General features: G+C 39.0%; 1 protein-coding gene across 1 annotated transcript in view; it reads right to left on the bottom strand.

Annotated features, from left to right (window-relative positions):
- The window catches only part of arhgap35a (Rho GTPase activating protein 35a), a 92233-nt gene that overhangs the window by 5402 nt on the left and 60231 nt on the right, over positions 1-26600 (bottom strand). Inside the window, exons 2-5 of the mRNA XM_048160371.1 lie at positions 22427-26561; positions 20046-20190; positions 13050-13127; positions 4819-4950 (exon numbers count right to left, since the gene is read on the bottom strand). Coding sequence (XP_048016328.1) covers positions 4819-4950; positions 13050-13127; positions 20046-20190; positions 22427-26170 — 4099 coding nt within the window. The 5' untranslated portion in view covers positions 26171-26561. The remainder of the gene's footprint in view (positions 1-4818; positions 4951-13049; positions 13128-20045; positions 20191-22426; positions 26562-26600) is intronic.

The raw sequence follows: 26600 nt of genomic DNA on the forward strand, positions 1-26600 counted from the left end.
ATTTAAATCCAGTAAAACTGCCGAACAAAATGCGTCTTTGGTCACTTTTGAAACTTTCTAGCGTGCATGTGTAGAGTATAATTTGAAATAGAGATGCACAATACTAAATTTCTCCGCCAATACTGATAGCCGATTATTCAGAATGATATCTGCTGGTTTGATTTTCTTAAGGAAAAATCTATCTAAACTAATGCTGTAAACTGTCTCATTTGTTACATTACTATAATATTAGAGGTTAACATTAACAATAGAGCCCAAACTATTATATTCAACTGCTATTTTTTTTTATTTCAGATATAATAACTGCACTCTATACACAACTGAAATGTTTGTTGCACATAAGGTAGTTTTCATAAACACTTGTGTTCATGACAAATTTATTCAAACATGCATAATTACCAGTGACTAAGCTTTTTTTTTTTACAGCTAACTATCAGACTGTGAACACTGAATAACTTTCCTGAGGTAAATTCAACATTAAGTGACATTGTTCACAAGTAGTTTTACTGGCATTTTTCCACAGGATATGACACATTTCAGTAAGTTGTACTGTATCTTTCAACATACCTTCTGATGTTCATGCATGTTTTTTAATACTATAACTTGTATTAAAGTGGAAGAAAAGACTCGCACTCTGCGCTGCCGCTTGAACTGAAGAGTTTGTTTCTTATTGGATGGGAGGCGTGCTACAAATAATGTTTGGTGTAGGGAAAAACCTCAGACCTGGCAACCCTGGCTTGAACTATGGGTGATTTATGGATCAAACAGAGCCTGCTTTAACATCGCTTTTCTTTAAACTGTTAATGTGTTAATTTAGCTTTAACTCAGACAGCCCTAAATTCAACACAAGAGGCATTTTCTTCACACACAGTTTGAGTTTTTTGATTGACAGGATATAATTGGCCCCAATCATCGTCTGTTTTTAAACAATCAGCAGATGGGCGATATTAAAAATAATTGCTTTTATCTGCCAACAACGATTATTGGGCCATACATCGGTGCATCCTTACTTTGAAAGGCTATGTGTTCGGCTGTACACATATGCTAAATGGTCCCATCAAAACTGAAGTATACTTTGGGCTTAATACTCAGCATTAGGCATTTGAACAAAACATTGACCTCATGTATTAGCAGCAATAAAGTAATCTCGAAACATCAGGATGCCATGGTGTATTTAAAACCTGCCCAGACGCTGTTGATTTGAGACAGAATATGCAAATATTATTTAATCAATCAGAATAAATAACCATCACCACTGCGAGATGTCTAATAGATGGCAGAATAACAAAGCAAAGGAATATGCAGAAGGTCTTAAAGCAGTGCAGGTGCTTCCTGTGCCTTCAGAGACTAAAACAGAACAAGCCTGCTGGGCTGTTGCCATGGCATCCAGTGACAGACGGACAAGAGCAAAGCCCCGCCCACCACCTGCAGAGCGTGACACGGCAGTCAGGTGACCTGCCGTCTGTCCTCTTTTTCCTCTTAATCTCAATGGGCTTCTGTTAATGTTCTTGCATTAAACCAATCTTTTAGTTTTGGCTTACAAGCAGTTTTGCTAAGGCAAGCATCACTACTACAATATATTGCTTGTATATATGTTTAGGAGTTTGTTCAAATCTGTGACCTAAGCACTGAAGGGTTAGTTCATCTAAAAATGAATTTTACTCGCCCTCATGTTGCTCCAAACTGAGTTTCTTTCTTCTGCAGAACACAAAAGATAATATTTTGAAGAATGTTGGTAACCAAAAAGTTTTGGTTATCACTGCCTTGCCTTCCATTGTATGGAAAAAACAAACCCTAACATTTACCCAAGTATTTTCTTTTATGTTCCACAGAAGAAGAAAAAATGGTTTGGAATGACATGAGGGTGAGTAAAAGAAGACATCTTTAATGTAGGGTGAACTATCCCTTTAACCTTTGGCTCGGAACATGTCCCACACGTCACAAACCACTTCGAACACATTAGCAACTGAACAGCAACTCCCAAACACAACACTCAAAAATCGGTGTTGGTGAGTGTATGAAACTCTGTCAGTTGCCAGATGGCCGGTAACATTTTTACGAATTTTAACAAAGCATGATCGATGCTCTGTACAGTTGACGGGTCCGAGCTGCATCATCACGAAAACTGAAGCCTTTCTAATGTAAATATTTAAGCGCTAGAACACGTGTCAAGAAATTCGTTACTCACACGCTATGTGGGAATATCAACATCCGAATCACGCACCCTGAAAGCAGCGTCTCAGTACGCAAATACTAAGTTGAGCTTTCTTTCATGCCTTCCTGTGCTTGACTGGACAAATTCACACAAAATTGTGTCAAAAAATGCCCATCTCGTTGAGAATCCTAATTAGGGATGCACCGACTCGATACCAAGCTCGTGTACTTGTACTCGTAAAAATACCCCGGATACCAAAGACCGATACCTCACGTGACCTCACAGACCAGAAGCGCTCTCTCTTTCTTGCGCGCGATTCCAGTTCTCTCAGACTGCGCGATCGGTTCTCCTTGCGCCTGAATGGTCAAATGCAGACATTGTTGTCAAAATGTCCATTGTGTGGAGTATCTCACGTAAATACAGTCGGTTATGGCTTAAGTGGACATAAACATTTGGGTGAAAACAGGATATGTGTCAGTATCCATGGATTCAGTCTTAAAGAGATATATTTTATATTTGTCACAGTAAATAAATGTATATCTACATGGTAAATAAACCTACTGTATCTGAAAAACAAGTTTATTTAATTTGTATCTCTATAGTATTTGTTGTATTGTTTGTAATTTGTTTGTAAATGTAGTTTTATATAACAATAATTATATATATTGGTAATTATTTTTGTTCTTTAAGTTTGTGACAAGCACATAAAAATTATAATTTTTTTCATTGGAGTAATAATAAAGAAACTGTCCTACATTCATTAATCTCACTGTGTTGTGCTCGGAAAACTGCAACATCACCAAAAAGAAAAAAAAAAAAGGGGAAAAAAAATTATATATATATATATATATATATATATATATATATATATATATATATATATATATATATATATATTTAAACTGCAACATCACCAAAAAGAAAGAAAAAAGGGGAAAAAAGGAAAAAAAAAAAAAAAATATATATATATATATATATATATATATATATATATATATATATATATATATATATATATATATATATATATATATATATATTATATATTTTTTTTTTTTTTTTTTTCCCCTTTTTTTCTTTCTTTTTGGTGATGTTGCAGTTTTCCGAGCACATATATATTTATTTCACATATATTTATTTCCTATATATAGAAATAAAGAGAAATTAATAAATGTATAGGCATCGGTATCAGTGACTACCAGAAAAAAAGGTATCGGTACTCGTACTCTGTCATTAAAAAATGGTATCGGTGCATCCCTAATCCTAATAAACATAGTTGGTTATGTCTTCAGTTGAGAAAGAAAAGGCATGATCCATGCATGCATTCATGCATCCTAATAATCCTGCTGCTGTCTGCGTTTTTAATGTTAACCAAACTACAAAAGGGAAAAAAAAAAAAAAAAAAAAAAAAAAAAAAAAAAATCACTCACTGCTCTTAACCTTTAAAAAGGATATGAAGTGTTATTTATTTGATTAGACTACTTTATTATATTTCTGTACCAGAAAACTACTGTTAGACTTGCCTGAAAAGCACCGTTTCATTTGTATCTTTGTTGTGTTATATTTATTTGTGCTATTGCATGTAATTGGATTATTTGTTCTTATTTTATTACTGACTGTTTACTTGTCTTTAAAAATGTACGCTATTAAAATTTATAAGTTAAGCTTGTAGTTTTAGCTGTGGTATTGAAATTGGAATAGAGGATTGTGCATTTTCACTAGTATCCAAAACATGTCATAACTACCTGCGTTTTGGCTGGTAAATTTTCCATTGGCAGATGTGGCAAAAAGTTAGTTTAGTCCCTGATTATGCCATTATCCCCTTACATTTTTCATCCGAAAACACACAAATACATTTTTTTTTTTTTTTTGAAAACAAGTATAATTTTCAGCAGCTCGAATTTTAGTCTCTGATCACGTTGGTATTTGATAGATTAAATTCACAAAAACTCAAACCAAAAAAAAATATGCAACTGTCTGTATACCAAATTTATATACCAATATATTTTTTATATACCAAAATTTTATCACTTGCAAATTGAGTGCCACGACATCATGATTGGATACTGAATAACTGAACCAATCAAAGCCCCTCTTTTGTGCTACAATACACCAATGCAGGTTTGGGTGTTGCGCTTTGTTTTCTGCTGAATCAGGCCTGCCGTTTGTGAAACTATTTAAAGCATGGTAGTACTTGAGAGGGCTTGTTTATTGAGAAACAGTCTGGAGTGTAGGACTAACGGCAATCTTAGGCTTAAGTCTCATCGCTTTGGGTTGGAGCGATGCCCGGAGTAGACAATGCTGAACTTCACACTGAGAGAGAGAGAGTGCGAGTGTGTTTGTGTACTAAAGAACGGGAAAGAAGTCAGTCTATAATGCCGCAACAGGAAAACACACTCTCAGTCCATTTCTGCCAGCATGTTTTCTTAGAGTAGATCCTATTCTACGCACCGGCTTATCCGTTGTTTTTCTTTTTCTCCCTCTAACAAGAGCTCTCTACACATAGGGGGTTCACCAGAGGAGATCTCCAGAGAACACTAACCTCCGAGGACTACAACCAAGCACACCGCTTTCTGAGAGTAAACATATGGCTATGGAAAATCTTCCCTGTATCAGTGTTTTTATTGATTGTTCACAGGTCAACATGTACAGTATATACTCACTGAAGGCCTCCACCAGCTCCACCTGCATGCTGTAGGGTACCAGAGGATCGGGAAGCTCCGAGAAGAAGCTCTTCATAGCTCCAGCCACTGTGTTCACAGACAGGTCCTTCTCGATCAGGTCAATGTTAGGGTCTATAATGTAGAGAGGCTGTGGTTAGGCTTTCAAATGTAAGTTTGTGAATCACTGCAGCTTCTCAAGTTACTTGCAATTTAAAGTATTTAAATTACAGTCAAGCTGAAACAAATGTAGTACAAGTCTACCCTGATCATTCTCAGGGTGTGACCAGCTAAGTGAACATATGGGTGTTTCTCTTTTTTTTATGTGCCAACGGTTGAATTTTATGAAAACTAACAGATTTCAACGTTTTTTTTTTTTCTTTATGCTTTATGATCACATTAAACTGATCTTTTTACCATGTATAAAAGGCATGTGAACAAATGTTTTATTACTTTCCACACACTTCACACAATTTTACGGTTTTACCCTTGTCCCATTCAGTCAAAAACTATGCAAATTAATTATACAGACATGAATTATTATAATGTTAATCTAAAAAGTGAAATAAACCAATCCTTTCAATATTTACACTACCATTCAAGTTTTGGGTTGATAAGATGTTTAGAAATATTTTTTGAAAATATGCTCAGACAGCATTTATTTAATCAGAAATACAGTAAAAACAGTAATGTTGTGAAATATTATTAAATTTTTAAAATAACTTTTCTATTGTAATATATTTTAAAATGTAAAAATAATCATATTCCTACGATATTAAATCTGAATTTTCAGCATCATTACGCCAGTCTTCAGAGTCACATGATCCTTCAGAAATCATTCTAATATGCTGATTTGCAGCTTAAGAAACATTTCTGATTACTGTAAACAGTTGTGCTGCCGAATATTTTTTAGTGGAAACTGATAATTTTGTTTAGGATTATTTGATGAAAGTTCTAAACAGCATTTATTTTTTAATCTTTTGTGACATAAATGTCTTACTGTCACTTTTGATCAATTTAATTTATCCTTGCTAAATAAAAAGTATAAAATTTGTATAATTTATTAGATAATAAAGTTTGTAAAACTCAGTGTACTTGCCTACCAATGAGAAAAACAGCACCAGTGAACAGCTTGAGATGAATATTAGTAATCAAGATGAATATCATTCATGCAGAATGTTGAGCATCATTTCCTATTAAGCTGTATTTTCTTTCAAATTATGCAAAAAATATGAATTGTCTTTCATTTGAATACATTAAATGCTAGATGTTAAATTAGCCTTAGCAAGACAAATGAGTCATTTTATTACAAAAACTATAATTGCATTTCCAACAATTCATTTGGATTTTATTACTCATCAAAAACAAATTATAAATTAAATGCGAAAACTTCTAACAAAAAAGTCCAAAGGGCCAAAAGTGTCAATATCATTTTGAAATACATTATGGACTAAAATAAAAACGGAAAGTCCCAAGAATCAGTCCCACCTTTCCCCCCTCTAGCGACGCCCCTTTGCTCCAGCCAAGTAACTGCCATTGAGATGAATGGAAAGGCAAATGGACACATTTCTCTAGGTATTATAAAAGTACTTGATCTAAATTTAAACTAAACAGTCCGTTTCTTAAAATCAGAGGCATCAAGCACAAAGGACCATATAAACATCTTTTACAGATGGCTTCTTCCAAAATTCAGCTCCTTTATTTGGTCTTCCTTAAATCATGTGTCCCTTAAAATCAAACCTGCCCACTCTTGCTGTCTGGATGCATCTTTAATCTCTCGGCTGAGCCGGCGAAATGTGTATCTAATTGGAGAATGTGTGCTTGGCGTGCAAGCGCGAAATTGGTGCATGGGAGAGGGTGAGAGGTTATGAGATTCAAACAAAACAAGCGATGATTAAAACAATTTTGATCTGCCAATATGATTGAGACAAAGCGATAAAACATTTCACTCTACGTGCGCATTACTATTGTAATCTTTCAGTCTAGCGTGTTAAATCCAGTTGACCCCAGATCAGTTGCTCTATGCGTCCTGATTCTATTTTATCAGAGATCGATAATGGCTGTGTAGCACCTGATTGTGAATCGTCTGACATTTCTCCACCTGCTCACTGGAGTTGGTTGGGATGCTGCTGAGCGCATACCTGCGCAGTAATTTCCACCGTAATTGTATTGTCACCTGGCTGTGCGGGGTTCTGATCGATCAGACACGAGCCTTCGCCTTCTATTAGCTCATGCCGATCCGAACCGGGCCCGACCGGATCAGTGGAGCGTGTGCGCTTGCGGTTCATTACCCAAACCAATCTGCTGGTAATTAACTGACCTTCTCTTCCGGCGCAAACACATACACACACACAGAGGGCGGCCTGTAGTGGCATACACACACACACACAGACATGCATCCACAGCATACAACAGTTTCTTTAAAGACCTCAATGAAGTCAAAATTAGAGATCTGGGGCTTTTAGTCCTTTTTTCCAAATAAATTTTATTATTTTAAAATATATTACAAAGCTTAATTTTTAGCATCATTACTCCAGTTTTCAGTGTCACATGATTTTGTGCAACAACAATATCTAGTGATGGACGATTTCAAAACACTGTTTCATGAAGCTTCGAAGCTTTACGAATCTTTTGTTTTCGAATCAGTGGTTCGGAGCGCGTATCAAACTGCTAAAGTCACGCCCCCCAGTGGTGAACCACTGAAATTTTGAAACACTTGTGATGTAACGAAGCCTTGTTTACTGAAATCACATGACTTTGGCAGTTTGATACACGCTCCGAACCACTGATTCGAAACAAGATTCATTAAGCTTCGAAGCTTCATGAAGCAGTGTTTTGAAATCGCCCATCACTAGACATTGTTGAATAAAATCTTTACGTTGTTTTTTTTTTTTTGCAGCACAAAAAGTATTCTTGTCGCTTCATAACATTATGGTTGAACCATTGTAGTCACATGAACTGTTTTAAATATGTCTATAGTAGCTTTCTGGGCATCTGAAAGTGTTAATTATCTTGCTATCAATGGAGGCCTCACTGAGCCATCGGATTTTATCAAAAATACCTTAATTTGTGTTCTGAAGATGAACGAAGGTCTTACTGGTGTGGAACGGCATGAGGGTGAGTAATTAATGACAGAATTTTCGTTTTTGGGTGAACTAACCCTTTAACATTTTTTCAGGATTCTTTGATGAATAGAAAGTTCAAAGAACAGCATTTATTGGAAATAGAAATCTTTTGTTACATGTTTTTACTGTCCCTTTTGATCAATTGAATGTGTCCTAAATAAAAGTATTATTTATAATCACTGACTCCAAGCTTTTAAATGGTAGTATATAATGTATATGACATTATATTATGCTCTATTATATTATACACACACATACATATACAAGTCTTGAAACTATATATACACACGTCTTAACAAGCAAAAACAGACGCTGTTCTGCCTCTTCTCAAGTATGCACATAATGCAAGCATACTCTATGCACTCAGACATTATGCTTTCGTAATGGCCCTCGGTGGGCAGGATCAATAGCTGTGGATCAGTCCTGGTTAATTGAGCTTATCTGCTCTACAATGTGCTCATTGACGGAAATGTGATCCATGCACCGAGGAATAGCAGCCATTTCTTTGAAAGCAGCGAGGTCAGCCAGGTCTACTGTGACTGGCCCACTCAAACTTTTCCCCAAGGCAAATATGAGTAACAGAGTTCTGTATGTACTATGATATCCATGAGATGTCTTTAGATTATGCTGCTACAACAGAAGGGTAATGTGAGAGTGTGGAAGTTCATGTGGGCCAGATAAGTGGAAAAAGACAAAGAAAGAGAGAAGGAAATTGGCGGGTGTCTGATTATAGTTTGGTAATGTTCCTAGCTTCACTAAATTTAAGATAGTGAGTCATTTGAGTACTGTTTTTACGGTAACAATGAAAGTACCAAACTGCAAGGCTTCACAGTGTTTTCTGGACATGTGCCATATTATTTTGTTTTGTATTGTGTGAATCATACATATGCTTAAGTTAGCAAAGGGGCGAAAAATATCTGGAAACTTTCAATGGAAGTTAAGATGGGGAATATTGGGAATATTCCAAGTTGGACAGAATTTACAGGAGAATTTACAGGAATTAAAGGGGATTAATTGGAAATTTGAGGTAATTTATATAAACTTTATCATATACAAACATAAACAGTTTGTGTTTTTGTTTGTTCTTTTATAGGGTAACCTGCAATTTTGCAAATTTCCAGTTTGTTCCCTTAAATTCCCATGGAAAGTTTCCATCTTTGAAAATCCCCGGAATTTTGCAACCCTAATTATGATGTAGTATCACATTATAAATCAAAGAAACATAGTATTACCCTCTAGTATTACACAATTAGTTGTTATAAAACTCAAAAAGACTTATGTGGAACTGAGTGCCCATGAGATGGCAACCAAGCAACAGATTTTCTCAGAACTGTGAGATATAAACACTAAATTGAGAGAAAAAAAGTCAGAATTGTGAGACAAGTCGTCTTTGATTTTTTTATTCCATGGCAGAAACAAGCTTCCATACTTATTAGATTAGTATAGTGGAGAGTATATAGTATACAGGAGCTAGGATTCTAACTCAAGTCGCACTCAGGTTTATTTTGGGTTTTCCCCTTTTTGACCAATGAATCAACTTGAAATTAGAGTGTAGGGAGGTGGAGAGAGAGTTTGTAACCAAAACTGTACAAAAGCAAAATAAAAAGTTGGTCGGAACTTCCTGCAGTGTCTGACACCCCCTTTTTTTCATATGTTTTCATAGTACCCGCTTTTTGGCGTGTTCACAACGCAGGAACTGGGAATGATTTAGTTACAGGAATGCCTTTTGGGGGGAATAAATTAGCTCCTACAGTTTAACCCAGCACAATAAGAACTACCAGAGATGCAAGTGTATGTTGATTGGGATATGAAAGACCAGTACCTGCCATTTTCAAAAAGCCATGTAAACACACAGTTTACATATACTTACTCTGCGAACATGGAAAACAGCAATAGATGGACCTCAGCCTCGATTATATGCAGCACTGCAAGTTGTCATAGGATATTTTGTCTCTTAGCCCTCCTTTTTGCTCCTTTAATCGCATAACTTACACTCCGTTTTCATGAAACCCACAGCACACAACAAAAATACAGCACTGATCATGGCGTCCTCCATCCTCTAGTTGCTGACGTTGCTGAATGCCACACTTAAATTACGTCACTTCAGAGTTCCTACTGGCGGTGCGAATGCAACCAGGAAAATGACCCTAAGGGGAAAATGTAGGTCTTGGGGGACTGTCCTTGTCTGGCTATCACCAGACCAAGCTCAATTTAAAATTGAACTTTGGTCTGGGGAGTTTGCTATGTATTTCCTACTGCACAAGAGGCGTGATCAACGAGCATTATTCACGCAACTGGATAGTCCTTCAACCAATCAGATCAACGATCCGGGTGACGCACTTTTGCAGAGCGACGCGAAGACCCCAGACAGGTTTAGTTTGTATTGGTTTGTAGCATTGATCAGCGGTTTGCAGAAGCAGCAATGGCATCGAGCGATTTTTGCAGGTTGTGCAAAAAAACATGAAAGTGAGTGATATTTACACCCAGTCGAGCGATTTGTTTGCTAAACTAAAGAAGTCATTTAGCATCGTTGAGAGGTTAAAAGGAATTGAATTGACGGTCGTCATCGTGTTATACCCGCCCAGAGCCATAGAAAGAGCTCTGTACCCGCCAATAGCGAGCAAGGTGGATAAGCCAGTCTGTGATTGGTTCCCGAAAAAAGTGTAACAGATGCAGCAGAAATGAATGTACGGGTTTCCAGACTGAGTTGCCGGGCAGATCAGGCTGGGTTTACCCAGTCTAGGACTGCCCTGTTGGCTAGTTCCTATAACTGAGTTCTGATGACTACCAGGTGCGAAAGCCCCTATGATTTTGTGTGGCTGTAGTAGCTACACACTTGCTGCATTCAAAAATGCATGCTGTATAATAGGTACCACACATGGTTTGAAACTTGCTTCGCGACCGTAAAAATAAAAAGGTATGTTCTGTACAGTATGAATGAAATGCGGAATAACTACATTCACCATGTTGTCACTATCATGTGACCTACGGCATCAGTTGTGTCGCTTTGCTGTTCACAACCATAGACTGTAAAAAAAGATGGACAACGCACCTTCACTCTCTTCCACTGTAGAAAAGTGAAGCCGCCAATGTCCCAATATGGCGCTGACATCTTGGAACCCAAGTCTGCGCAGTAGTGAACCCTGGGCCCGAGACTGCGCAGTAGTGAGCATGAAGTGGAGCCGCGGTATCAAGGCCCCGCCCACACTCCCGCAGAATCGGTTAGTACAGATTACTGCAGAACAACTCATTATGTAGGTGCGAAATATACAGTTATGGAAATGTAGAAATTAAAGTTAAAGCTCCAATCTCCTCTCGAAAAAAGTGGCTCAGTGACGCTGTCAATATCAGCTGTCAGTCATGACGCCACGGTTTTTATAGCATCAAATAACTAAAACCAAAGTTATTAAAAAAAAAAACAACAACAAAAAAAAAAAAAACGAACACTTGAACTTACATCAGCATGATAAAAACTACATAAAATGACAGAAACCATCTTTGAAAAAAATGTATTTGGAGTGTAATTCGATTGTTTAGTTTGTCTCACGTCCCATTAGATTACATGGAATGGGTGGGGATTATGACCTATACTGCATCCAGCCACCTGGGGGTGATCAAAACGTATTGGCTTCACTTTCCAGGACTTGTGCGGCACACTTGTTCACAACTCCTCTCCTATGGATTCATAGATAGTAAAGAGTTCATCAAATGCACACTTCAGAATTCTGACACTCATCTCACATTCTGTTTTTCGCCCACTATATAGTATGAAAGTAGACATTTTTTGTTTTATGGCGGGTGTCAAACAGCGTTAAGGTACAATACTTCCACCTACTGTTTTGGAGTTTCAACCATACAGTTACTGGCGCTGGATTAGTGTACGATATTGTATATGCAGTATTAACACAATATCAATATGTAATTGATATTGTATTATTTTGTGGTGTACAGACTTTTTATCATCACAGTTACTTCAGACTGCAAGATGCATCACAGGTAAAATATGACGTCTTTTGCTGAGATTGATCAGCAGTTCCTGAAATGTGCTAATTTAAATGCATTATTCATGTCTGCCTGAATAACGTGAATCATTCCCAATACTGGATTGTGTAAATTTACCCTAACTAATTTCCCTTCTAACATTTTCAACTTATAATCTACTTAACTCTTCTTTTGTAATTGCATACTGATGTATCTTACTAGCTTTATTTCTTTTTACTAACTCTTTCCCAACCATTGACAGAAATTTCCGTCTTTTATGAGACAACGCTCCCTCGACAGAATTTTCCAGCTTTCCATGTTTTCACTGTTATACGTAGATGGCACTATTACACAACTTCTGAAAGAGTAGAGAATCTCCAGATCAAAGCAGAAACAAGCGATAAAAGTAGGGTTGGGACAATACATTAATTCTCGATTCTCGTTTTTAACAGCAGATGTCACTGTGTGCTTTAGAAACTGCCATACTCTGCTTGCTTCCAGTTCCTTTACACACACCACATAAACCTAAAATGATCAATTCATAAAGTTCGAAAAGGTTGAAGCGAATTACAAGGGTGTTCACAGTGGGCTGTGTTACATTAATCTAAAAGCATTCTGAGCCGAGGTGCAAGTATATTTAACCACTTACATGACTCAGCCGAATGCACGATCGCTGTCCAGCACTCTTCTTCATGAGCATTTGATAGTGTGGTTAAAAACTAGCATCCAGCGCCATCTGCTGTTAAAAATAAACTCAGAACTGATTCGAGAGAACTGATTGTATTGCGAATCGAGAATCGATGTATTGTCCCAGCCCTAGATAAAAGCATTGTTTATGTATGTTGTAGTCTTGGAAAACTTACCCACATTCAAGTGTTGATAAAAAAAATATACATAAAAACTAAATATTCTGGGGGCCATTAAAGTTTTGTCAAAATTATCAAAATTGCTGGTGGTGGCTGGCAACTATATATATATATATATATATATATATATAAAAGTTACGTTTTGTACAATTTATATGAATTTGTCATGCCAATAAAGCACACTAAACAAAAACAAAAAATGTTGACAGAAAAGAGAGATCGAAAGAAAAGGAAAGTGAAAAAGACAGGTCATGTGACTCACCCTGGTCAAACTGTCGCTGCATGCTTTCCATCTCCGCCTTATTTCCACTCACCCTGTAGATTCCCTCTGTGCTCAACCCTGTGAGAGAGAGAGAGTTGACATTAATTCATGAGTTTTGCACTCAGTTCAATTTACACAGTCTCAGAGTTTGATAAGAGCCACAATGGCGTTATCTCCAGCTCAGAATGTACAATGAATTTCACATATTTAATTTATATCTGAGGCTACTAATTGCACGACCACACTCCGGCTGTCAGATCTTCACTGTTTGACTTATCAGTCGTACATGAAGAATGAGCGCTGCCACTGGCAGAGAGCAGCTTGCGTCTTGTGCCCTGCAGATGCAAATGGAGGCAAGAGCCAGAGGACGCTCAGCTTGGCCCATCTCAGACAAGCAAAGAAAAAACAAGTACATCGATAAAGAGAAAGACAGCGCGAGAGGCAGAGAGACACTCTCGGAAATGAGTCGGCGCGTTGCCGAGGCAGACCGCATTGATTGCCTCACCTCTCCTGATCAATTATCCATAAAAGCTTTTCTGTAGAGCTGCAGGAAGGGAAATGTGTGTAGAAAGGAAGGGTGTGTTTATGGCGGAATGTAAGAACATGAGGGAAAAGAGGAAAAAAATAAGGTGAGAAAAGGGCCATACAACTTCTGAAAGATCAACTTTCATACCATGTTATAGATATGCGATCACAAAATTCAACTTTAAGAATGCCACAATGCACCACAGTTTCACCAGCTGTGCTTAAGATACAACTTAGCCTAGTTTTGATGTAAATGAACACTAAGTTACAACTTGCGCACTAATAAATATGGTTGCATTAGACCATTAAGCTTAGTAGAAGAGTAACTCTACATAAGAAAAAAGTCAATTACAGACAGACAGACAGCAAGAGAGAGAGAGAGAGAGACCATAAATTCATAAACATTTTTCAATGGCCAATGATGTAAGCATTACTGATTGGTTTACATCAGTAAACCATCAGTAAACATCCTGCGCCTTGACACGCCCACAACGCAGCCCTGAAGTATCAGCAGAGATCGAGTCGACTAGACCATCCATTGTGAAGGCCTCATCGACACGACAGCCAGTAGCACAGTTCCTCAACAAACCGACCATACCGGCGTGATGAATACGATCCTCAACTGGATGGAACTGAAATAAATACTTTGAATGTTGCGATCCTATTGGATTTATGATAACTACCTGATTCGTAACAAAGCACTGTTCGCCAGAGGAGAACTGGCCCCCCGACTAAGCCTGGTTTCTCCCAAGGTTTTTTTTTCTCTCCATTTTAACACCTATTTGCCACTTGTTTGCCACCTGATGTCACCTGTTGGAGTTTGGGTTCCTTGCCGCTGTTGCCTTTGGCTTGCTTAGTTGGGGACACTTGACATTTGACTTGACATTTGACATTCAACAGTATTCTTGACATTTATTCAACAGTGCTTTGATCTGCCTGCAATGACACTATTCTTGAAGCAAAAATTATGTCCCAGTTATCAATGTAAAGCTGCTTTGATACAATCTGCATTGTAAAAAGCGCTATATAAATAAAGGTGACTTTACAATTTCTAATTGATGTTTCCAAGACTTTGTTAGGCAGCTCTGGTCAGATTTAAAATCCACAGAATTCGCAACAACAGTATAAAAATGAGAGAAAACTGACAGTTCACAAGGCATGAAACACATGTACAAGATCAACAAATGTTAAATTTAGTGAAAACGTAGCAGTGGGCCATTAATGGCAAGTGACAGTTTCATCAGCTGGTCCGAAACTCTCACTCCGTCCTCAGGCCACTGGATCAACCTTATTGACAAGCCCTGAATGTGCTTTTTATTGGGCCTGTTAAGTTATGTGCTTTAAAACTTGAGCATGTTTTGATGATCATTTTGAGGGGAGCTGATCAAATGAACCTAACTAAATTCAGATGAGCTTTCCCAGTAAAAAAGCACTCAAGACTATCAATTCAAAGCTTAGAACAACTCTAATCACAAACTATAGACTTCTAGAAAAAAAGTTCAAGCATAACAGAAGCCACAGGAATATATGGAGGGAGAAAGAGAAACATCCTCTGAAGGACAGTCAATGACAATACAAGGAAGTCACCATATTTCCAGTTCATTATATAATTTTTCTAATGCCTTTGAATGTCCATCGCTCTCAATCTTTTGGCCTTCATACTGAACGTCCATTCCATTAGCAACGTCAAGAGAGCATCATGTTAAGACATTTTAAGAAACACTCTGAGCCTCATGGGCTTCTCTAACTGAGACTCACCATGACCTTTTTTGCTTAAAGCCATCCTAATGCACAGCTAACCCCGCAACATGTCCAAACAAACTCCTGCCGCTTCCTGCATTCATCTTCAGCATATCCTCCGGGGCCAGTTCCAGCCAATTCAGCATTTCTCCTCCTTCAACAGCTGTCACGTTCCCTGCTTCTGTCTCTATAACTACAACTATTTCTACTGTACATTTCATAATGTGAATTACATTAAAATAGGGTCTTCCTTAGTGACAAGTTATAGCTAAACAGACTGGACACTGGACTAATTCTGGAATGGGTGCCATCAAAGCTCAGATGAGTGTCGCTATGAGAAATAGAGAATAATGTGTGGAAATAGCAAACCTCATGGCCCTAAAACACCCAATACTCATTAGCTATAGTAGGTAAAGGATTGACAGATAAGAGAGGGATAGAAGAGATAAAGAGGAAAGAGAAGTTAAATGTTGAGATGGAAGATTTACCTAGAAGAATGAACAGGAAATGAGAGAAACAATAGGGGAACGCAAGTATTTTTGGTCCAGAGGGCAGAACGGAAGGGACAGAAAATGGATCCCTATAGAAACTATATAAAACTGAGGTTACGTAAGAGGCTATGACTGTGCTTTCATTTCTGCCCCATCAAACACAAGAAGAAATAAGAGAAAATGATGTGAATCCTTCTCCAGAAATAAATGAATAAATAAAACTTGGCTAGTTTGCTCACAGTATATTTATCACCCAACAATGAAAACAACAATGTCTGTTAACAAAAGAAGAAATTGTGAATAAGGGCTGGTCAATCTATAAAGAATGTGGCTGAAGTTTTCGCAAAACAACATAAAAGTATCATTCTAGTTGTCTATAAGATTTATGCTCTACATTTTATGTCTTCTAAAGCCATATTGAGTCAAATGATTCACAATATCTGACTGAAAAGAACGATTCGTTCTTGGATACTGCTACTTCTCTTATGAACCCGCTAGAATCGTTCATTCACTTTTATGATGGTTCATTGGTCATTTTAGAACTTGACAGCCCAGGCCTTTCACTTTATTATACTGAAAAGAGTGGGTAGGATATTCTTGGTGAACTATGATGAACTACGCCTTTAAATAAATACTGTATATTTAGACTAGACATGCACTACCTTTTTCAAAGAAATTATTTTTTTTTTATTCAGCAAGGATGCATTGAATTGATCAAAAGACATTAGCTATGTTTCCATCCACCTATTTTTAATGTGCATTTTGGGATATCACATCAAAAAAGGCTGGATGGAAACGCCAAGATGTGCATAAATTCTAAAAATGTGCATAAAAAACTTATGCGCTCAAATTAGTAGCATACATTTTTTATGCGACACTAAAACATGCGCATAAACTACGATGGAAACACTTTTACCGAATAAATTCCTTGATGCGCATCAAAAAAGACATGTGGTGTACTTTGCAATGTAACAGCATAACTGGACCAACCAGCGGACCGAGCTCGTTACACAGCATCTGAAATGCTGTTTTTGGTCATTCTGTAATGCCTGAGCAAAATCTGTCCTTAAAGTGGTTCGGTTTAATTCCCACCCTGAAGCGCCTCACACTATTGCATTCACAAATACCAGGCATTTGAATGCAAAATAACATGACAGCGTTTATTGCGTTTCGTCTGCACACTTTGAGGCGCAAATAATTTATTTTATATGAAAATTATTATATACGATGGCTTCTATTGCAGAAACTTCCATTTTTCTTTGTGATATTTAGCGCCTGTGTATCAGGAAGTGACATTTTTGTTCATTTTGACTCAGTGCTTTATTCGCAAACGTTTTATGCGATATTCAAAATTTGCGCACAAGTTAAATACGCAAATTTGGATGAAAACATAGCTATTGATAATGTTATAAAAGATTTCCGTTCCAAATAAATGCTGTTCTTTTGCAACGGTTTTCAACATTGATAAAAAGGAATGTTTCTTAAGCAGCAAATCAGCATATTAGAATGATTTCTGAAGGACCATGTGACACTGAAGACTGGAGTAATGATGCTGAAAATTCAGCTTTGCATCACAGGAATACATTACATTTTAAATAAATTGAGTTATTTTTAATTATACTATGTTTTTGATTAAATAAATGCAGCCTTGGTGAGCATGAGAGACAAAAAAATCGTAAATTCTTACCAACCCCCAAATTTTGAACAGTATACTTTGATAATTGGTTAGTCAACATTGGTTTGAACTAGTCATTGTTAAAAAAAAAAAATCCTATATAAGTAGGCATATTGTATTAGGCAAGTCCAGGCTCAAAGGGAATCTGAGCTTGCAGTCATCCACAAAAAGCTCATCAGACTTCATGTGTCATTCACATAACTCATCTCCACATACCCTTCTACTTGCAATTTAATTTGTCTTTTACTTATTTGATTATGTGTTCAGCTATAAAAGCTACAAAAAAAAGAAAAAACAAAGTCTATATAATCTAAATCTAAATAGCTGACCTCATAAACCTACTAGTTGGTTTTTACATGACCACCGTGACCCGTCCCTAATTTAAACAGTTACAGGTAATTTTAGTTTTTATGAGGCAGTGAAAGACACAGTGTTGCTATATGTACAAGACTGAGCCACCATGACTAAGCACATCTTAACCGTTGCTGTTGTTCAGGACTTACTTGACATATCAATCTGACATTTTCTACAAAAGTCTTTGTAAAAGCAATTCGGTGTAATTCTGATAAGGTTGTGAGGTTGTATTGTTTTGATGGGTAAGGTACTTTGAGTGAGCGAGTGTGTATTCTCTAGTGTTCACTCTGAGAGTACTATCAGCAAATCACGCTGTAGGCTGTTGTAGAAAGGCAGTTCCACCCACAGAGCACAAAAAAAAAGAGCTGAGCCCGAAAGATTGTTCGCCATTTCTGCTATGTGATATCGATCTCAATGAGGGAGTTATCAGGCAGAAAATTACCGCAAGGGGCTTGGCAACTTACACACATCCACAACAGAACATGAAAAAGGCGGGAGAAGGGCGGGGTGAAAAGGAAATGGAAATGAGGGACACAGATCAGAAGCTGACTTAAGAAAACTATTAATGGCAGGTCCATTGACTCCATTCTGCCCCTAGTGGTTCACACACACACGATCCAAAGGGTGGGGTTGAGTGCTCTCTTCAAGGGCCAGTGCTCTGAAATTCATACACTTCATGCAGTATGTATGTAATTATTACATAAAAGCACGTAGAGGATTCTTTATCTATGATTTTTATTATTCTCGGGTTGCAACAGAGAATGATAGAAAATACATTTTTGCCACGTTTTCTAGGTTGCGCAGGGTTTAGTTTATCTGAACTACAGATGGACAGATGCATCCCAGAGGGAATACTGATGTGTTCTCCAACACTCAGCGTTACAGATAACACCAGCCGGAGCACATGCACTTGCTCTCAGTTGATGAGCTTAATCCCTGGAAGCTAATGGCGCTAATGCTACCGACCCAAATCACAGCTGCGTAGATACGCGCTTAACAAGTGCACATACCTGCTAGATGCATTGCATTACCATAATGCTAGATATGAAAGGCTCTTATTCGCATACTGAGCTCTGTGGGATCATTCAAAATGTTAAAATTAACATTTGGTCTTAGTTGGTCTCCCAGTCTGGCTAGTAGTGGTTAAACAGATCGTTGTTGATCTGTGATCCGTACGGACCAAGCCCCACGGTTCGTCACACATGTGATTCGCGGATCAATTGCAAGTTTAACTGCAATAGAGTGAAAGGTTATCATTTGCACGTGTTTTGTCTTGCTAGTTTACACATTAAATAGATATAAAACCATTACAGCGCTAGAAGAGGCAAAAGAGGATTTAATTCGGTATCGCACGCCACGCTGTTATCGGTGCGCACAGACGCACATACAAGGCAGGGGCGCGTTTCAGATAGCTTGCAAACTCCAAATTGATTTCTCTTTCGCGTCCTCAATACACTTGGATAGACATACATGCATTACCTCAGTCAAAATACCCCTCTCTGCAAGTATTCTCGTAAACACATTCGGTTATGTCTTAATTGAACGAGGTGAGAATTTGGATGTGTATCTATCGGATGTGAGCTTGCATGGGGTCTTACTCTTAAAGTGACAGCAACCAAGATTTATTCTTACAATGCTCAGAGTTGGATTTAACTTTAGCCTTTAGCGTCATTCACTAGCAGACCTCTTGAGATCAGAGGAGTGAGGTTTACTCATATAGCTCTTACTAGCTAGCCTCAATTACACTCAACTCAGTAAACCTCACTCCAATCCAGGGTCATGGCACCACTGCAACTGTGCTATTAGGATCACTTGCAGTGGTGCCGTGACCCGAAGGCCGAGTGGGATATCAACCAGCGTCAACCGGCATGAGACGGGCACACTAACAAGGAGGCTAGCTTCAGAAATACTTTTGTTGTTATCGTTACTCTTCAGCAGGTATCCCATTACAAAGTTTCATTTCATCTATCTGTATACATTTTGTGTAAATGTAAAATGTATGTACTCCACTGTTGATGGGAAAGCACATTCTCTTGACAGTTCACCAGCTGTCAGTTCACAACTACCATTTCATAAAAAAAGGGTCTTCACACCAAGACTTTTTGTCACATACTGTTTACATTTGCATGCAAGCATTAACATCTAGCTAATTCCAATACCTCACTCCGAAAAAAAGATAAAACATCGGAATGTTGGCTATGTGCCGCTTACCTGTAGTCTCAATGTAACGAATACACTTTTCGATGAAGAGTGGAATGGGCCGCTCAGCCGAGACAACGTTGGCCAAGGGAACTCCAAAGTAGTTACTCTCAAGAGGTTTGGACAATGATGACTGACGAGCCTTTGGCCGCGTTTTCTGCAAGACAGGAGAGGAACATCTTATTTTGTGGTAAAATGACAGGAGCTAAGCTAGGTGCAATGCACACATACTTGAGCCACAAGTAAGTGCATACAAAAGGATATCAACAGGTTTTGAAAAAGAATAGTTATATTGTTAAAATTAAAAGACAAAAATGTATTTTAACATCTTAACATGGTTGTCAAATGTTAGTGGAACATGTTCATAGATCATAGAACTACATGTAGTTACTCTGAACTTGAGGAGAACTGACTTCATATATCCATCCAATAAAATCACCTTGATACTAGTTCATTAAAAGTGAAATTAGTTTTTAGAAAAGGTCTACTATCACTAGTTGCCACTTGGTTTTATATGTTGTATCTCATACAATGAAATTCATCTATTTTTAAGTGTCATACAAGTGTCTAAATATTTACTGGGGACCCTAAACGTGGTCAAATCATTCACGTTATTCCAGCAATATGACATTATATATTGAGGTACATCGAGTTTGACTTTTGATTTTCGAGTTCTGAAGGAGATTACAATGCTTATACCACCCACCCCCCACCTCCCGCCCTCCTATAATGCTCTGCAGCAGGGCATCACGGCTCGTTGGCCAGTGTGTCTGCAGTACTGTCAGACAAGAGAAAAAGCCATGACAATTATTAGGCCCGAGTCTGTCTGCTCCATAGCTAGAAGGCATCCCAGCTTCCTGGTACATCCGCAGGTCAAAGCTCTGCTTTTCACACATTCAGGAACCATGCCACATTTACCTCCCTTTCTCTCTTATTCTCCCTCCTTCTCTTTTTTTCCCTTACACTTCCCACTCCTCTCCTCATTTTCAGATTTCACCTAAATCCCTACTGGCTCCTCTCAATAGACGTTTACATAATTACCACCCTCCTCCCCTCTCCAAACTCTCGGTAAAGAATCTGTGCTCCAATTACAGTTCACAGAAAGTATTACTGGGATGGCAATGTTGTGCAAAAGTAATGCGTTCACCCTGCAATGGAGGTCACACAGCAACCCATACTAAGATGCACAAAGCAAACCAGCTACATGTTAATAACTGCTACTCCACCCATTTGCAACTTCAGACACGAAAGGATACTTTAGTGTTACAATTGAATGAATACTATGTTCGGTTATGTTATGCCTCACTAACCAGTTTTGTATGGCTTGCCTAACTTCACATTGTAATAAGTCCCCTAGTATCTCTACCAAGCAATTATTTGCTTTGCAGTTGCTGCAAAGTCACAGGGGGCATTAGAAATGGAACTAGGTGACACCGGAATTTAAAACATTCCACTTGTTGGTTGAGGAGATTTTAAAAGGCTGAGTTAACATTTCCGGCCTCGCAGTCCAACATACTGAGAAAGAGAGAGAAAGTGCAGATGGCATAGTAGACAGAAACAGGAAAGGCTTATTCGAACTCCTTTAACATCAGAAAGGGAGAGTCTTTGTTGAACAGAGCTTAAACCAGTACAGATCCCTGAGGCTACTAGGTTGCTGCTTTTTGATGGGTTCTTTTATGGATCAGTCCCATAAGGCAATTGATGCAAGCAAGGTGATTTAACCCAATGGCCTCATTCTAACCCCACCGGAATAATAAAGACACTGCTGTTCAATGAAAAGAGTTGGTGGCTCAATCCTTTCATATGCCCTTAGGCTGTCACATGCTTGAAAAGAACAGCAGTCACTAAAATTTCTGCTTGTGTGAATACAGTGTATTATGGGAGCTATAGTAGTATTCCCTGCAAAAAAATCAAAAATCAAAAGCAACCTACAAGGCATTGTTAAGGCCATGCTGTAGAGTTAAAGTACGTGTTGTGAGTTAATTTTATTTTCATATGGATATGATTGTATATTTTGTATACTTTTTCAGACATTGAAATCAAATCAAGGTGTACATTTTTCTGTTGATCTAAAGTAAATATAGTTGCAACTGTTTTTATATCTAAACACAATCTAAAAATCACAAGGTAAATAAGGTGAAGTTAAAAATACCAATCGCTATGATAATTAGGCCTAACAAAAGTAGACTACTGGGTCCAAACTGACTTTTTAATATCTGCTATATTTAAATCAACAGATTGTTTGAATCAATTAAATAATTAAGATCATCTTAAAAGAATAAAATTAGTCTGTAAATGTGCTCTTTACTATATATGAGACCATGAAATATAATTTCAAAATCAATGTTAAAAAAAAATAGAAAGAAAAAAAAAAAGAATATCATAAAATGTACCTTTGTAGTTCTTCTACCAAGACTTCTCAAGATATTCCTCCTCTTTGGGTCCTCGCCTTCTTCATTTAAGGAACTGTCCCCTTTCTGTGCACCAAGCTCATCCTCTTTAGTCTTGGGGAGACCTCCAAGCTCATCATCACTTCCAATAAAGCTTGTGCGGAAGCTGCTAAACTTTCCAAGACGTTTGGAGCGATCACGATATAGCCGAGGTTTAACTCCAAGAGCAGACAGTTTTCGTCTACGCTCTAATGAACTGCTATCAGCCTCGCTGTCTGATCCATTTCCCGCACCATTAGAATGACTCTTGTTTGCATTGCGAATAGTGATGATCTTGCCCTGTGTGCTGTCATGTGGTACAGAATAAATATTCTCCTCTTCTGTGGGACGAGGCTTTGCTACTGCATCCATGGGTTCAGCATAGTCAGATGGATCATAACCACCTTCAGTTCCTGGTGGCCAGGTGACTAATGAGCGCCTGTTAGGTCCATGTAGGCCCAGGTCCATGTATGAACTGATGTTTTGGGCTTTGGGAATGTCAAAGGTAACATTGGGCTTTGGTCGCACCTGAGGTGGGACTTTGTTGTTAAGCTTGTTTTCAAAAGTGGTGATATCAGAGATGAGCGAGAAGGCATCACCTTCCAAATCAGGGAGCTTGAAACCTCCACCATGGGTCAAGGTGCCATCATCCCTTAGGGTGGGATAAGGTGGGGAGGGCTCAATGTCATCCTCAGAGTCCAGCAACGTGATGCTTGGAGAGCCACATCGAGGTGAAGAAACATTCTCACTACTGGTGACATTCTCTGCAACATTGTCATACATATGTGTTGCCTCTACAATGGTTTTTTTCTCCACTACCTCCTTAAAGAATGGCTGGAAGTGGTCTATCCGATGCAATCCTCCCACCACACCACCAGGTCCACAGATCACAGAGCTGAAACGTGCGTCAATTTCATGGGCCAGTTCCTCCCCTTGGGCAAGCTGCTCTCGGACAGCCTCAGAGTCTGCAAGTTCCGATTGAGTCTCTGCAACAGCAAGCAACTGCACTGGAATAATGTCTTGGACCTCACAAAGGAAGGCACAAAGGGTTTCCATGGAAGCCTTTCGTTTGGCTGAGTACACTGCTATGTAACCATGCACCAATCTGCTTTTACGCAAGGAAAAAGATGAGTGGTAAGATAGAACAGCAAGATCAATGCTTTGCCTTTGGCCACCAATAGATAAATCCAACAAAACTGATGTTCCACTGGATAGATTGGAAGAGGGCCGACAGTGCTGGGGCAGCAAGAATGGTGAAAGAAGCTGGTCAACATCATAAGTATCTCCACACATTAGACACATTACAATTCGTAAGTCAGCCTCTGTGTTCTGCTGAGAGTCTCTGAAACCTGCAAGTGCAGGCAACAAGGGTGGGGAGCTACTGCCAAGACTAACTGACGGTCTTCGTGTGTCTAACAGACCTTTGAGAATCTGGTTTAAATGTTTCTCATTTATATTGCGTCCATAGCCCACACCTGGGGAAGCAGGCTCTAAATAACTGCACTGAAATTTGCCAGCCACTTGTTGACCGTGTTGGATGAGGCTTTGAGCGGTTTCACCCCCAATGTCAGAAATTGAACCGACACCTCTTTTGGTGACCAACAGAAGAGACAAGGGAAGCTGAACTAGATTAGTGTCCCTTCGGCCTATGGTTGATTCTCGTAATTTCTCAATACTGTCAACAACATAGGATAAGGATTCCTTTGAGTTGTAGAGGCAGATGCAACCATGTGGTGTGAAAGTGGGGGTATGGAAGGAATTTACTGGAAGGCGTACATTTCCTTCTATAGGTCGAAGAGCCAGTTCATAAGTCCTTCCATCTAGCACAAACCGTTCATCGTTGGTGCACAGTGCTCTGATCTCATTAGCTAACTCTCTTGCAAGTCCATCTTTGCCAAGAATTACGAGATTAATTCTGTCTACCTTTCCCTCACCAAACTGTGATTTTGAGCTCCCATCAAAGGAATATCGAGTGGGAAAACGAAGGGCCAAGTGTTGCTCAATTTTGCCATCCACACAATGTGGACTACTAGGACAGGTTTCCTTAGTTGGATGGTATACAAAATGGATATGTTTGAGCACCAGGGCATCTCTCTCAGCCTGAAGCTTTTGGAGAGCCTTGAACCTCTGCTCTTCTCCAAGAACCTCTTGGATGGCACCCATTTTTTCTTTACTGGGCTTGGCATCAACTTCAAGCTCATAAAACAACTCAGAGTACTCCAGCAAAAGTTCTTGGAAGTCCTCTTTGGCTTGGTCAATAATAATCTTCTGGTATTTGTTATAGATATCAAGGTACTCTGGCTCCTCCAGCCACTGATAAAACTCCTCATTCATGATGAAGCTACGAGCTTCCTCCCAAGGTTTGCCAGGTGTAACAAATGGCGACGATGCAAGTTTCTCTTTGAACTCAAAACGCATTTCTGCCCTCTTTCGCTCATTGCGCAGGTGTTCTAAGTGACTCTCATAGATTGCCTCTGCGACAGGGGTTTCCAAAAGGTCCTGGGGAATGCGTTCATCCTCCATGTTGTCAATGTGTGGTGTAGTTTCCCATGGTGTGTCATCCAATATGACAAACCAGTGGGAGAACTCCCGCTTAGTCTCAAGAACTTTCTGTACTCCTGACCAGCTCAGGTGATCAATCTCATCCAGGTCTGGAACCAATGAGTTGAGAGCCTGTGGGAGTGTGCTGAGATAAATTTTACGTCGCTTTTCTATGTGCTCTTGCTTGAGTCTGTGTACATGTTGCTGGAATAGTTTCTTGGCCTTGGAAGTACCCTCAAGGAAGACATACTCTTTGTATTCAGGTGATGTCTGCATTCTACGGTTGGTGTTGGGCCATGTTTCATTATGGTTCTTCACAATTCGGCTAACCAGCCACTCATAGCGGTCCTTAGCGGATGCTATCTGCTGACTCTGCTGCTTGAGGGCTTCAAAGTAAGGAATGATCTTGGGCTTCCCTCTACTCTTATCTATCAACTGCACCAAGGTAAGGAAGGCAAGGTCAACATTAACGTTAGAGCGTGCTGAGGTCTCAACAACCTGCAAATTCTTCTTGGTCAAGGCAAAGGTGTGAGAGTCTTTAATGTACCGCTCAACCCCTTCATCACACTTGGTCAACACAAGTACAACTGGCTTCTTGGTCTTACCTAGCTGGTTATATAGATTGGTGACGAACTTCATCTGGTCATCAAAGTTTCGGTTCATACCCCTGCTTACATCTACACAGAGTAAGAATCCATCCACTAAAAGCTTGCCTTCAGGCATTTGCTTCTGCTCAAAGTCTTGCTCTAGTCCTAGTTGATCTGTGCAGAAATACATAAGCTTCTCAGCAGAGGCCAGTTTGGGGGAAGCTGCCCGCTTGATATAGGGCTGTAAGGCAGTGCTTCGATGTGGCTGGAACGTTTGGTCATCAATAAACTCTGTCTGTTCCACCACATGCATTCGACACTCAGCACCATCCTCCAACATTCGTACCGCCTCGCCCCAAAACAGGAAGTGGTCATTGTTTACCACTCTACCACCAAAGTCACTTGTGCTTAAAACAGATGTGTGGTCCAAATAAAAGTCATCAGCACTGGGGCGAACAAAGCGATTACAAAGGCAGGACTTGCCTACCCCACATTGCCCCTTCTCCTTTTCAGTCCCGGACAAACCTACCACAACAAGGTTGTAGGTTAGTGCCCGGGCATCTTGTTTTTTTGCCATCATCACCGTATGACAGCGCTCATCTTGCCATTCCCAGAAGCTCTAGTTTGAAAGCTGCTGGGCTGAGGTTCCATCCAAATGCTTTCAGGCCTGGCAAATAATTTATTTCTAATGATCCTGAAAGTTGCTTTAGGGTTTTTTTTCCATGTAGGGTATGTCTGTCCAATCCCCTTAATGATCAAACTATAAATCCACAGTCATCTGGCCATTCACGATTTTGGCAGAGGTTTAAAAAGGGAAAAAGGGAATGGGGTTTGAGGGTGGGGGAGAGGAGTCCCTGTGGACTTAGGCAGGTGTGCTGCAGGTGGTAATATTCCAGCCCATCTCCTCTCTTTAGGGGCACTTTGACAAAGAAATATTGTAGGTTTCAGTTTTGCCCAGACTGGATCTGACCCTGCAAAAAATAAAACAGACAGTACAATTACTTTTTGAA

The sequence above is a fragment of the Megalobrama amblycephala genome, linkage group LG16 (assembly GCF_018812025.1).
Source record: "Megalobrama amblycephala isolate DHTTF-2021 linkage group LG16, ASM1881202v1, whole genome shotgun sequence".
Lineage (NCBI taxonomy): Eukaryota > Metazoa > Chordata > Actinopteri > Cypriniformes > Xenocyprididae > Megalobrama > Megalobrama amblycephala.